Source organism: Arachis ipaensis, chromosome B09 (assembly GCF_000816755.2).
Source record: "Arachis ipaensis cultivar K30076 chromosome B09, Araip1.1, whole genome shotgun sequence".
Classification (NCBI taxonomy): Eukaryota; Viridiplantae; Streptophyta; class Magnoliopsida; order Fabales; family Fabaceae; genus Arachis; species Arachis ipaensis.
In genome coordinates, this window is record NC_029793.2 from 16,808,349 (window position 1) to 16,820,703 (window position 12,355).

General features: G+C 36.2%; 1 protein-coding gene across 1 annotated transcript; it reads left to right on the forward strand.

Moving 5' to 3' along the window:
* On the forward strand, window positions 8,483-8,932 carry LOC107615086 (RING-H2 finger protein ATL52-like). Its single transcript, XM_021111780.1, has one exon. It carries the CDS (start codon window positions 8,483-8,485, stop codon window positions 8,930-8,932), a length of 450 nt encoding a protein of 149 aa, XP_020967439.1.

The window sequence follows — 12,355 nt, forward strand, 5'->3', positions numbered from 1 at the left end:
GTTTAGTTTTATTCTTAAATATTTATTGTTAAATAACCCTTTAAATATTGGTTAAAAAATAGTATAATTTTTAATTGTTATGTTAGAATTGTTATTAATTTTAAATATATATTTTTAAATATTGATTATAAAAGATTAATAATTAGTTCTTCGGTTATAATTATATTTAAATACTTGTATATTTTTTTATCGTAGAGTTTAGAAAATACGAAAATAAAAAAAGTGACATCATATATGTTGAAGATTATATTGTAAAATATCTTTAATATCTTATATATGTAAGTAATTTTTGTGTGCAACTGTAGTATTTAATAATTAATAATTTATTTAATAATTATTAATTATTAGAGTCGGTAGTAATTTAGTAATTAATTAATATAATTGTTACTAAAATAAATATTAATTTATTTTGTTAGTAATAGTAGTTATGGACTGGTTATAGTGATTCACTGTTAATTGTTATTTTTGTTTTTAGGGTTAAAAAAATTTTCATACGAGATACTTACACCAAATAGACTCATATGATGTTAGGGTGGAAGAACAATTGAGAGAGAGCGGGTTCTATCATATATCTCAGATTGGGAGGATCATGTCTTACAGTCTGACTATAGACGCACTGGTTGAAAGGTGGCGTTTTGAAACGCACACGTTTTATCTTCCATACGGCGAGTGCATGATTACTTTGGAGGACGTCGCCATGATTTTTGGACTCCAAATTCACAGTTTTTCATTGACTGGATCAACTAATCACAGCACAAGTGGGTTAGAGAACAAGTACATAACTCAATTTGGTAGTGCTCCTGGGCCAAACGACCATAGAGAAAATGGAATCAAGCTGGCATGGTTCCACACCGTAAAGCGGCGCCAACATTTGACTGATCGAGTAAGTAAGAAAATTTATGTGAAATGTCACATAATGTATTGTCAGACGATTATCTTTGGATGCAGGACATCCACTGCGGTCCTATTCTGGGCACTCTAAACCGAGAATTTTTGTTGATTCGGTTAGGAGTGTTCATAGGGAGATTGGATGTTACCAAACCCCAATATGAATTCCTATACCTGGGGGTGACGGGGAAGAGAACGATGATGCGATTGATGAGACTCGTGCAGGTGAAGATGAGGTTGATCGGCCTAGTTTTGGTAAGGGTGTAGTTAATGAGTTTGATACATGTGATGATGTGGTTGATGAATCTGGTCCAAGTAATGATATGGTTTATGAGGATGGTCCAGATAATTTGATGGTTATTATTGTATATTGACTAGAATTGTATTATAATTTATTAGGATTATTATTTATATTGTTGTAAACTGATCATGATTATATTTGTTATTTTTCGAGTATCACGTAGGTGCTCACGATAAGAATTATGACCTTAGGGTTAACCAGACTTGTAAGAGTTGATCTAGATGGAGCCCGTTATTGTAAAGAAGAATGTAAAAAAAATTGTTTCTAAGTGGCGCAAACCGTGAAAAAAAATATCTTTAAATGATGATGATGATGATGATGATGATGATGATGATGATGATGATGGAGGAGGAGGAGGAAAAAAAAGAAGGAGGAGAATAAATTCGAATGAGAAAGAAAGGAGACAAAAGAGGAGGAGGTAGTGGTGGTGGTGACGACTGAGACGATAACGAAAGAGAAAAATAAGGAAAAAAGAAGAAAATAAGAAGAGGCAGTAGCAGCAGCAATGTACGAGAAGAAGAAGAAAAAGAAGAAGCGCGTGAACAAGAAACACATTATAACAACTTAGTTAGACTTTGTTAGATAAATGACTTGGATGTAGAACGTTTTTGAATATTTAATTAGTTTTATCAAATTTTTTATTAGTTTTTTATGTTTAAAATTTATAATTAAGTTTAAGAACAAAAATATTATTTACATATTAAAGTCAGCCATCAAAATTAATATTATATATTTATATATAAATACATATATAGTTTAACTTATTTTTAATATATATTTTATATTTCAATATATATGTTATATAGAGTATTAATTTTTTGTATACACATAACAAGATTGATTTTTAAAAATTACAAATACTCCTAATTTTTCTTAAAAGTTAATATGTTTGAGGGATTAATTAAGTTGTCTAAAATTTTGAAATTACTTAGTGATTAATTTTTGTATATACATTATTTTACTTCCAAGCAATTTTGGCATCCAAGTTCATCTAAGCAATTTTAGGTCACGCGCTTTTTCCGCTTTCTTCTTTCCTCACGCTTCTTCTCTTCGTCTTCTTCTTCTTTTCCCGCGCTTCTTCTCTTCTTCTTCTTCTTCTTCTTCTTCTTCTTCTTCGCGTTCCTCCTCCTCCTCCTCCTCATTCTTTTTCGCGTTCCTTCTTCTTCACGTGTTTTCTCCTTATCGTTATTCTTTTGTTGTTGTTGCTACTATATTTTTTTGTCTTTTCCTCCTTCTCTCCTTGGTGAAGAAAAGAAGCAGTGGAAGGTGAGGAGGAAGAGTTTTGAATTGTGCAAAACAAAAATGAACCGAACATGTTATTATGGTAAAACAATTGTATAGTATTAAATGAATGGAATATTATCCATTATATAAATTCAAATTCGAACAGCTTTTTGCATAATGAACCAAACACGTACTCATGGTGAAACAATTGTATAGTACTGAATGAACGAAATGTAAAACCCAAGAGATTAATAAATAATTAGCGAATAAATTAATTATTAATCAAGAAAATTATAAAATAAAATTTTGAAGTTTAACATGATAGAGAACATTAAAACGAGAATTTTGACACTAATTTCAAATAATTTGGCCCAAAATTGGGCCGAATGGGCCAAACCGGTTGAACTGGGCCTGAAATGGGCCAAGGCCCAACCTATCATCCCAACCACATATAAGAAGAGCCAATTCTCTTCTTCCCTTCAGCCAAGACGCTGAAGCAATGCAAGGTGAGGGAGAAGAAAGATAAACCCTAACACCAAAATTCAAACCACCACAACTTCTCGCTCCGAGCTCCGATCGCCGCACTGTTTGCGGCCACTTGGCTACCACGTCGAGCTCTACGAATCTATTGGAATAATTTCATAGGTAAACTTTTCTCTTGCTTTAGTTTCTCTATCCCCTTTGATTTTTGAGAATTATTAAGGGTGGTGGTGATATTTTGCTCCTTTGATGTTATAGAACTCGATTAGCTTGAGAAAAATATTCACTCTTGCTTGAATGACGCTTGGGTAAGGTAAGAATTCTAGAACCTTAGCTAATTCCTAAATTAAGTATATTAGGTATTGAATTTTAGGTATGAATGTGTCATATATGTGAATTAGGTTGGTATGTATAAAAATTGGAGCTTAATTGTATACATTGGTGGCTTGGTGGAGTTTGGATGCCATTACTTTCGGGATTTTGGATCCTTGGAGCTGTGGTTGGTGCCTCTTGAGTGGTGTTTCGGATTATACGTGAAAATCGGCTAAGGTATGGTTTAGGTTTCTCGTATTTAATATATAATGTCTTGTGAAAACTTAGGTTAGATGATCATAAGATAGGGTGGAACGATTAAGTATGTTAAATGCTCAGTGCTTGTGATAATAAATGATAATATGGTATGAGTATGTGATGGTGTTTAATTGATTATATTGGGAATGGAATGATGAATAAGGGTATGGTAATGATTGATGAAATGGTGATCATGAAGGTGTATATATGTGATTGTATATTGATGATTGTTGGAAAATTTGAGAAGTTTATGTATAGGGTTTATGAAAATAAGGTATGGTGAGTGATGAGAGGGTGTGGTATCTCATTAGTGTGATATGGGTTATTTTGTGTTGTATATATGTTTAGTAAGTTGTATTTGAATTTGGTTTTTAATGAATATTAAGGTTTTGAGGTTTTGTGTAAAGTTGGTTTTTGTCCGAACTTCGGCAGGCCATAACTCTGCTTCCGGACTCTCGAATGATTTCAAACTTATTTTATATGAAAACTGGGTCCGTGAAGTTTACGGCGTTCGAAGAACGGAAGAAAAATGTTTTAAAACGAAAAAGTTTTGCACGTCAGAAGTTCGGGATTCAAAATTGAAATTCTACAGGTTTTAGACTTAGCCAAAATTTTTGATAAAACGCGTGACCAGGGGTTTTTGCGTACGTGAAATTTCTCATACGCGACCAGTCGATTCTGCCTGGTTCGCATGCGTACGTGAGAAAGGCTATGCATACGCGTCTTGGTCCAGACGCGCACCCACGCGTACGCGTGACCCACGCGTACGCCTGGCCCCTGTTCCAACAACTCAAAGTTTTGTATTTTAAAACTAAATTTCGAACTTCTAAGCCTCTATTTTCATTCCTTTGGCCCTAGATCTGGTTAGTAAACCTAGTAATAGGATGAAGTTAGGAAATGGTGGTAACCTGAAGATGAAGGAAGATTTTTAAAAGGTCATATGTGGTTAGAGAAGATGGTTTTTGATTTGATAAAGATGATGAAAGTGGTGTATGAGGCAACTAAGAGAATAATGTAAAATTGAGAGTGATGTATGAGAGAATTGATGAAGTTAATTAATTGAGAATAATAAAATATATGATTAATGAGTAAGTGATTATGATTTATTGAGGAAGTATGGTAATGTTGCAAGTATGCCGGAGATGCATATGTAAGCTAAAGATTGAGTATTATTGAGCTTGGGGTGTTGTCCCCCCATGTCAGCTTGAGATTCATCCCATGGATAATATTGAGCTTGGGATGTTGTCTCCCCCATGTCAGCTTGGGATTCTGCCCATGGTTATCATTGAGCTTGGGGTGTTGTCTCCCCCATGTCAGCTTAGAATTCTTTCCATGGTTAATTTCTGATATTGGGGCTACGTGTATAGAGGAACTGTCCGCGGTTAGCTATCGAGACATGTTGGACTGGCTACGTAACCGACAGTTGGTATCAACAGCCATAGGACAGGCATACATCATATGCATATTGTTTGATTTGCTTGCTTGTGCATTAAATGGGATTGCCTAAGTAATTATAATATGCTATGTGTTTTATTTGCTGTCTGTATTATTTGTGTTCTACCTGTGTTTGTCATTGTCTGCTTGTTTGTCTCTGTAATTTCACCGGAGATGGAGGAACGGAGGAAAGGCTGAGAGATTTAGGGTTCTAGTTTAGTATTAGTTAGATTTAAGGAATTGGTTAAGTTTAGAAAGCCTTAGAGAACCACCTTGATTTATGGTTTCTGTTTTACTTCTTTAAGTTTTATAATCTGAGTGTCGGTGTTCTAGGATTGCCTCTGGCATTCCCAGGACCTTATATCTTATGTGCGTGGCACCTTTACCATGCTAAGAACCCTCGGTTCTCATTCCACACAATATTGTTATTTTTCAGATGCAGGTCGAGAGGCACCTCAGTAGGCGTCTAGAGTTCTGCAGCAAAGTATATTTTGGGACTTTATTTTGATGTATATTTTATACATGGTCATATGTATATAACTCTCCGAACAACTTGTTTTGTTTTGCATCTCTTAGAGGTTTCAGGAGAACTAGGGTTTTATTTATGTATTTTGGACCTTGGGGTATGTATATATGTATGTAAATCTCATCCGGCCAGCCTTAGCTTCGCAGACTGAGTTAGGAGCTTGTTATTTTGTACTCTTGACTCTCTACTCCTGTCTTTTATATATATATGTTAGTGAACCATACTCTTGACTCTCTTCATTTATTATGTTGGTTTATGTGGAGTTGATCATTTGTTTGTTTATTTACTATAGGCATTCTCTGTGTTCATGCCTGTGCTACTCTTGCACGGGTGAACAAGAGACCCGAAGATTTCTGTCATTCCTTGGTCACCATGGAGTCATACAAGAAGACATATGAACATCACATCAATCTTCTCCCAGGCCAATCTCTGTGGAAAAAATCAGTCTACAATCAGCCACAAGCTCCTAACATTAAACGAAAACCAGAAAAACTGACAACCAAAAGAAGAAAGGATGCCGATGAGGGTACTAGTGGAAACAAGAAAGCTAAGCCAACCGTTACTCTAAAGAGACAGCTGAAGCTGTTCACATGCACATATTGTGAAGTAAAGGGCCACACTAAGAGGGGATGTAAAAAAAAAAGAAAGCTGATGAGGTTGCTGCTGCGCTTGCAGCTGCATCAGCTGCTATTGCGGCTGCCAAGTCCAAAACTACTCCAACTGGGAGTACACCTGCAGCTGAAGCAAGCAACACCACCAATGAAGCACCACAAGCAGTTGAAGCTCCTCTTGGTGTTGGTGTCCAAAATCCTCCTCATGTGGATGTTACAGACAACCTTCCACCACCAGCGGCTGCTGCCGAGATTGACTTATCTCAACCAAACTATGGTAAAACACAAGATGAGGTAAAAATGTCCTCTATCATTTATTTTTGACAATTTTGTAATTGCTCTTTTTTCACACTAGTTTCCTAACTTTACTCAGGCACCAACACCACCACTACCAACAAAAAGGCAACATAAATTAGCAACTAAAAGGAGAAATTCACCACCACCAGTAACTGCTTCTGTTGATCCCATGCAAGGAGCAAGTGTAGCAACATCTTTTAAGTTGGTAAGCTTTCTGAAGTTTGTTCCAACTCTAGGGTTCAAAGCACCAAGGAAGAAAAATACTAAATAATTGGATATACTAGCTGTTGATGTTTGATCAATTACATATAGAATTTAGGCATTAGTTATTTTTTTTGTTATTTTCATTCAGGAAAAGCATATAACCAGACTGTACGGTTTATTTTTACTTTTAGTAGTTATACACCTTTAAATTTGGAGTTCTAATTGTGTTCTTTTTTGGTGGCTGCATTATGGTGTTTATCAGGAGCTACTCAATTGATTGTGTTTGACAATGTGTTAATTATAATCAAAATATGCTATTATCAATTTATTTGTTCTGTTCTATTTATTCAGTTTCGTTATTATCTTTGTAATCTATTTACATACCAATAATCCAAACACTGCACATACATTCATAAACAATACACAGTTGTTACATTTTTACAATCACAACTAGTACAACAACTAATAAGAAAAAAACCAACAATCCTAACATTTGTATTATATATTTCTGGGTCCTTAATTCAACCTCCAAATTGCCAATCCTCAAAGCAAGACTCACGCTCATTTCTTCATTGTTATATGCTGCAACATTTTCAAAATTTTCATTATCATCTTCTACAATGTCTGCTCATCGGAAAAACTCACACCACCTTTTTTCACTATTCTGTGAGCAGTAAATTTAAGGATTTCAGAGTTGGCATAAAAAAAATCAACAACAATTCTTAAAGACAAACTTACGTTGTAATTCGGACGTCTAAAGAACGGCTTGTTTGGTTGGGTATCCGTTCCAGACCATCGGAACACAGGGCGTTTCCCACACCCACACCGCTCTGGCACTCGCGAAGCTCTGCTGCGACTAGGCGTCCTTGTCGTTGATCGAATAGAACTCCCGTCTTCTTCATTTGCACGTCCAACCATCGTTCCAACCAGCACAGCAACGACGAAGAAACGGACAGCGAGGAGGAGGAGGAGGAGGAAGAAGAAGAAGAAGTGGTACGCTACTCCATCAGCAGTTAGGGTTAAAAAGAGGCTCAGGGACCACATTGGGTTACACACTTTTGATTGCCACATCTTGTAACCGTTACACACTCCAACGTGGCAATCAATTGCTACATCACTATTGCTGGAAAGGAGTTTAGATGGAAAAAGGGGGAGGGACCAACTAGGTGCATTTTTTTCAATTTCGAGGACATAAATAGTGTAATTGGGAAGTCAGAGACTAAATTAGTGCATTTTGTGAATCTCAGGAACTACTTTAGAGTTTAACTCGATGTGTAACATAGCCTTTTTGAAAATAGAATATTCTAATAATATTTCATTTTTAAATCCAACCACAAAGATACTTAAATCATTAATGTTATAATTCTTATTCTACTGCTCGTGTATATATTAAAACTAATTAAAATCAGATCCATGCCCTGAAGCCGCCATAAGATCCTTATTAAAAGCTCCAAGTAATTAATATGCATATGTTCCTTCTTCGTAATTGTCAACTCTTTTCTTGCATGCCCGATATAGGAACTAGTAGTTCTAGATTCCTAGTTTTAACCAAATCCGAAGCATATCATCTTAGTATTTATGATGTCTTCTACGCCACAACTACTTCTTGAAAGGTCCCCCTTTTTATTTTTTATTCTTCTGCATGATTTTAAAAAATATTCTATTTTTATAGATTATAACAACATCTTTATTTGCTTAAGATCGTTATTACAAAAATTTAATATTATAAGTATACTTTATTGTTTGTCATATTTAGCTACGAAAGATCATATTCAATACACATAGAATGTTTTCTATCTGCTCTACCTTACTAGCTTTGTTGAGAACTACTAAGTTGGTGCTTCCCTCACATAGTAATCGTCAACAAACATCTTTGACAAGTTCCAACAATAAATGTCTGCATAGATATTCCCTTCTTCCTTTTCATCCATTTTCATTTGTGTCGCCATGACCATGTCACCGGAACAAATGAACATCGTCTTTGGCATACTCATAGTTGGAGCACTCATAATTGCCTTCACATTCTTCAGCTTCACCATGCTTGGATGGTGTAGTCACACTAGTGACATGCCGGCACCACCGGGAATATATTTGGACAACAAGTTCTCCGGCTGCGGCGGCGCGAGCTTGGAGTCGCACTCCATTACCTTCCAGTACAAGGTAGGTGGTTCTGTAGATGGAAGGAACCAAACAGAGTGTGTTATATGCTTGGCGCAGTTCGAAGAAGAAGAGAGTGTTCGGAAGCTTCACAGTTGCAAGCACGTATTCCACACATGTTGCATTGATAGGTGGCTTGGCTCTCATACCGGCTGCCCCTTGTGCCGGAGTCAGATCGACCAAGCCGCCGCTTCCCCAAATGGAAATAACCATATCATCTTGGTTTCTGTTGATTCCTGAATCATCATCTCATCTAATATTCATAGTCATCTCAAGCTATTTGGAGAGGCATCTCAAGATCTAACTGGCTAAGGTCATAAAAATGTGTCAAATAATTTTTTTGCAGCCTCAGAACACAAGGTCAATCCTCAGAGGACCCTGGTCCAACAAATTTGTACAATATTTCAAACTCCTTGAAATATTTAATTTTGATCCTTAAATTTTCTACTCCATGTGCCATAAAGTAGAAAAAGGAAATAGTAGATGAACAACACTTTTTTTATTTTGATATTGACTTTCTATCGGTGTTTTCTAGCTTTGTTGAAGTTTGCTGTGTTTTACTATAATATGGAATTTATAAATCTAACTCTTAGATTTGTTTTAAAAAATTTTAAAGAGTACTTTTCTATATCTAAGCAATTTTATATTTAAATTTATCCAATATTTGAGTGGTTTCTTTTTTCCGTTTTTTTTTTGTATTTCTTCTTCTTCTTCTTATTCTTCTTTTAAATTTATGCTTCTTCTTTCTTCTTCTTCTTTATTATTTTTCAATTTAATTATCATTGTCACCAACAATACCTTTTTCTCTTCCTCCTTCTCCTCTCCTCCTTTTTTATTATTCAATTTCGTTATCGCCGTCACCAACAATGCATCTTTCTCTTCCTCCTCCTCTTCTCCTTCTTTTTTATTATTTTTCAATTTTGTTATCGTCATCACCAACATCTCTTCCCCTTCCTCTTCCTCCTCCTATTAGAATTTCGTCTCCTCCTTCTATTTCATCCTTCTCCTCCATCATCATTGTCTTCATAATCATCATCGTTATCGTCATTGTCTTGTCTTCTTCTAATACGTATCATCATTATTGTTATCATCAAATTTAAATTTATTTAATGGACAATTTTCGGTTTATTTAGTATTATACAATGGTTTCGTTTTGAGCTAATTTTCGGTTCATTCAAGACGTAAGTATTTCTGAATTTGAATTTATATAATGGACAATTTTTACTTCATTTGATATTATATAATTGTTTCGTTTTGATAATATTTTTTGTTCATTCGAGACGCGTGTGTTTCTGAATTCGAATTTATATAATGGACCATTTTTTGTTCATTTGGTATTATACAATAGTTTTGTTTTGATAATATTTTTTATTTTTTCGATCTCCATAGAAAATCAGAATCAATAAAGATGTTAGCAAAATGTTGGTGTTGTTGATGATGACAACAATAATGATGGAGGAGAAACAAGAAAAGGAAGGAGGGGATTAAAGAAATTCAAATAAAAAAGAAATAGGAGGAGAAGATGGATGTGGTAGTATGGTGGTGGTGACGATGACGATAATGAAAAAAAGATGAAAAAAAGGAGAAAGAAGAGAAGGAGGAGAAGGAAAAAGAAGAAGAAGAAGAAGAAGATGAAGTCCCGCAACGTAAACTAAATGACTTGAATGATCTTGGATGTAAAATTGCTTGGATGTGTAGCGAGACTCATTTTTAAATGAGGTAAAACCAAATCGGTACTCGAAAGATTCTAGCGCTGACAAAATGGTACTTGATTTTTATTATTGACAAAACAGTTCCTAAAAGATTTTAAAATTTGATAAGCGTGTCCCTGAACTCGTTGGAGCAAATCTCTTGCAAGCACAATGCTGATGTGGCCAACGTATTTTGGTGACCTGGCAAACCACCCCAAAGCCCCCTCCCCAACGCACACTCTCTCGGGAGTGGATCCTCTCCAGTGAAGAAAAAATTAGATGGTGTCAATTGTGATCTCTCTCCCTTCATTACTCTCTCTCTCTCATATTTATTTTTGGTCTCACTTATAATATTAATGGTGAGAGATCAAACTTCATTTTCTCAAGTGTTAAAAAAATTGGAGAGAATCCATTTCCCACTCTCTCCCCTTCCCTCTCCCTCCCCGTCGCAGCCCCCATCCCCAACGCACACCTATCACAACCCCTCCCTAACGTACACTCTCCCCTTCCTCCCTCAACACCACCATTCGCAGCAACAACCTTAACATCAACAGCAACAACAACCTCCACCACTTCCCCTCCCCAACGCACATTACCCCTCCCTCCCTCAACCCCACCACTCGCAGCAACAACAATCTCAACATCAACAGTAACAGCAATCTCCACCACTCCTCCTTTTCCAACACACACTCCCCTCTTATTCTCTCAACACCACCACTAGCAGCAACAATAACCTCAATATCAACAGAATTGTCCCAAATCATGAATTATCCCAAATTTTTAGATTAATTTATAATTCAAAAAGATTAATAAAAATAAAACCCAGAGAAAACAAATAAATTCATATACATTAATCAAAATAAAATAAAATAAAGATTAATACAGACACCACCGAAGTAAGAAGCCGATTTAGACAAGACCAGAAGAAGAACACCAGAGACAGAGGAAGCACGACATGACAGAGCCAAGATAGAACACAGACAGAAGAGGCAGGACAGTGACTGGGGACGAGCAACAAGCAGATACAAGCGGCAACTGGCAGTGTGAGTAGCGAGCAAAGGTGACGGAGACGAGGCCAATAAAGGAGACAGACGACGCTGATGAACGCAGAAGACCCGACGATGGCAACAGTGTGGTGTTAGTGACACTAGCTCTATAAAACTGAGAAGGTTGAGCTCCACTGTCGTTTTGGGGAGGGTAAATTGAGAGTGTGAGACAATGCGTCGAGAAAGGGGGATTAGGGTTCAACGGGGCAAGAAAAGAGGATTAGAGTTCAAAAGGTGGGATTTTGGATTGGGGAGGGGGAAAGTGCGTTGGGAAAGGGGGATTAGGGTTAGGGAAGCGGAGGGAAGGATTATGGTTGGGGAGGGGGGAGAGTGCATTAAGGAAGGGGAAGGGAAGGGGGGAGTGCGATGGGGAGGGGGAAGGAGAAGTGCGTTGGAGGGGAAGGATTATGGTTGGGGGGGGAAGGATTATGGTTGGGGACGGTTTTTGCCATATCATCAAATTGTAGTGGCCATGTCAGCATTGTGCTTGCCGGAGATGTGCTCCGGCGAACTCGTGGGTACGCTTGTCAAATTTTAAAATCTTTCAAAGACTATTTTGTCAATAACAAAAATCAGGTACCATTTTGTCAGCGTCAGAATCTTTTGGATACCGATTTGGTATTTACCTCTTTTTAAATATACAAATTTAATTCTTAAATTTGTCATTTTGATTTATAAATTTTTTAAAATGTGCTAATCCTACCCTCTTATTTGTGTATCCCAAAATTTAAAATAGTGCATTGAGAATTCAAACCTTTAAATTTGCATTCATATTTTTATAATCCAAAAACCTGAGGGTCCAATTTGTTAGTGACAAATTAAAAAAAAAAAATAATCTCTATAAAAAAAGAAAACACCTATTATATTCATAGCCATGCATAACACACGCATTATATTCATATCTAAAAAAAACAGTCCATAAACAA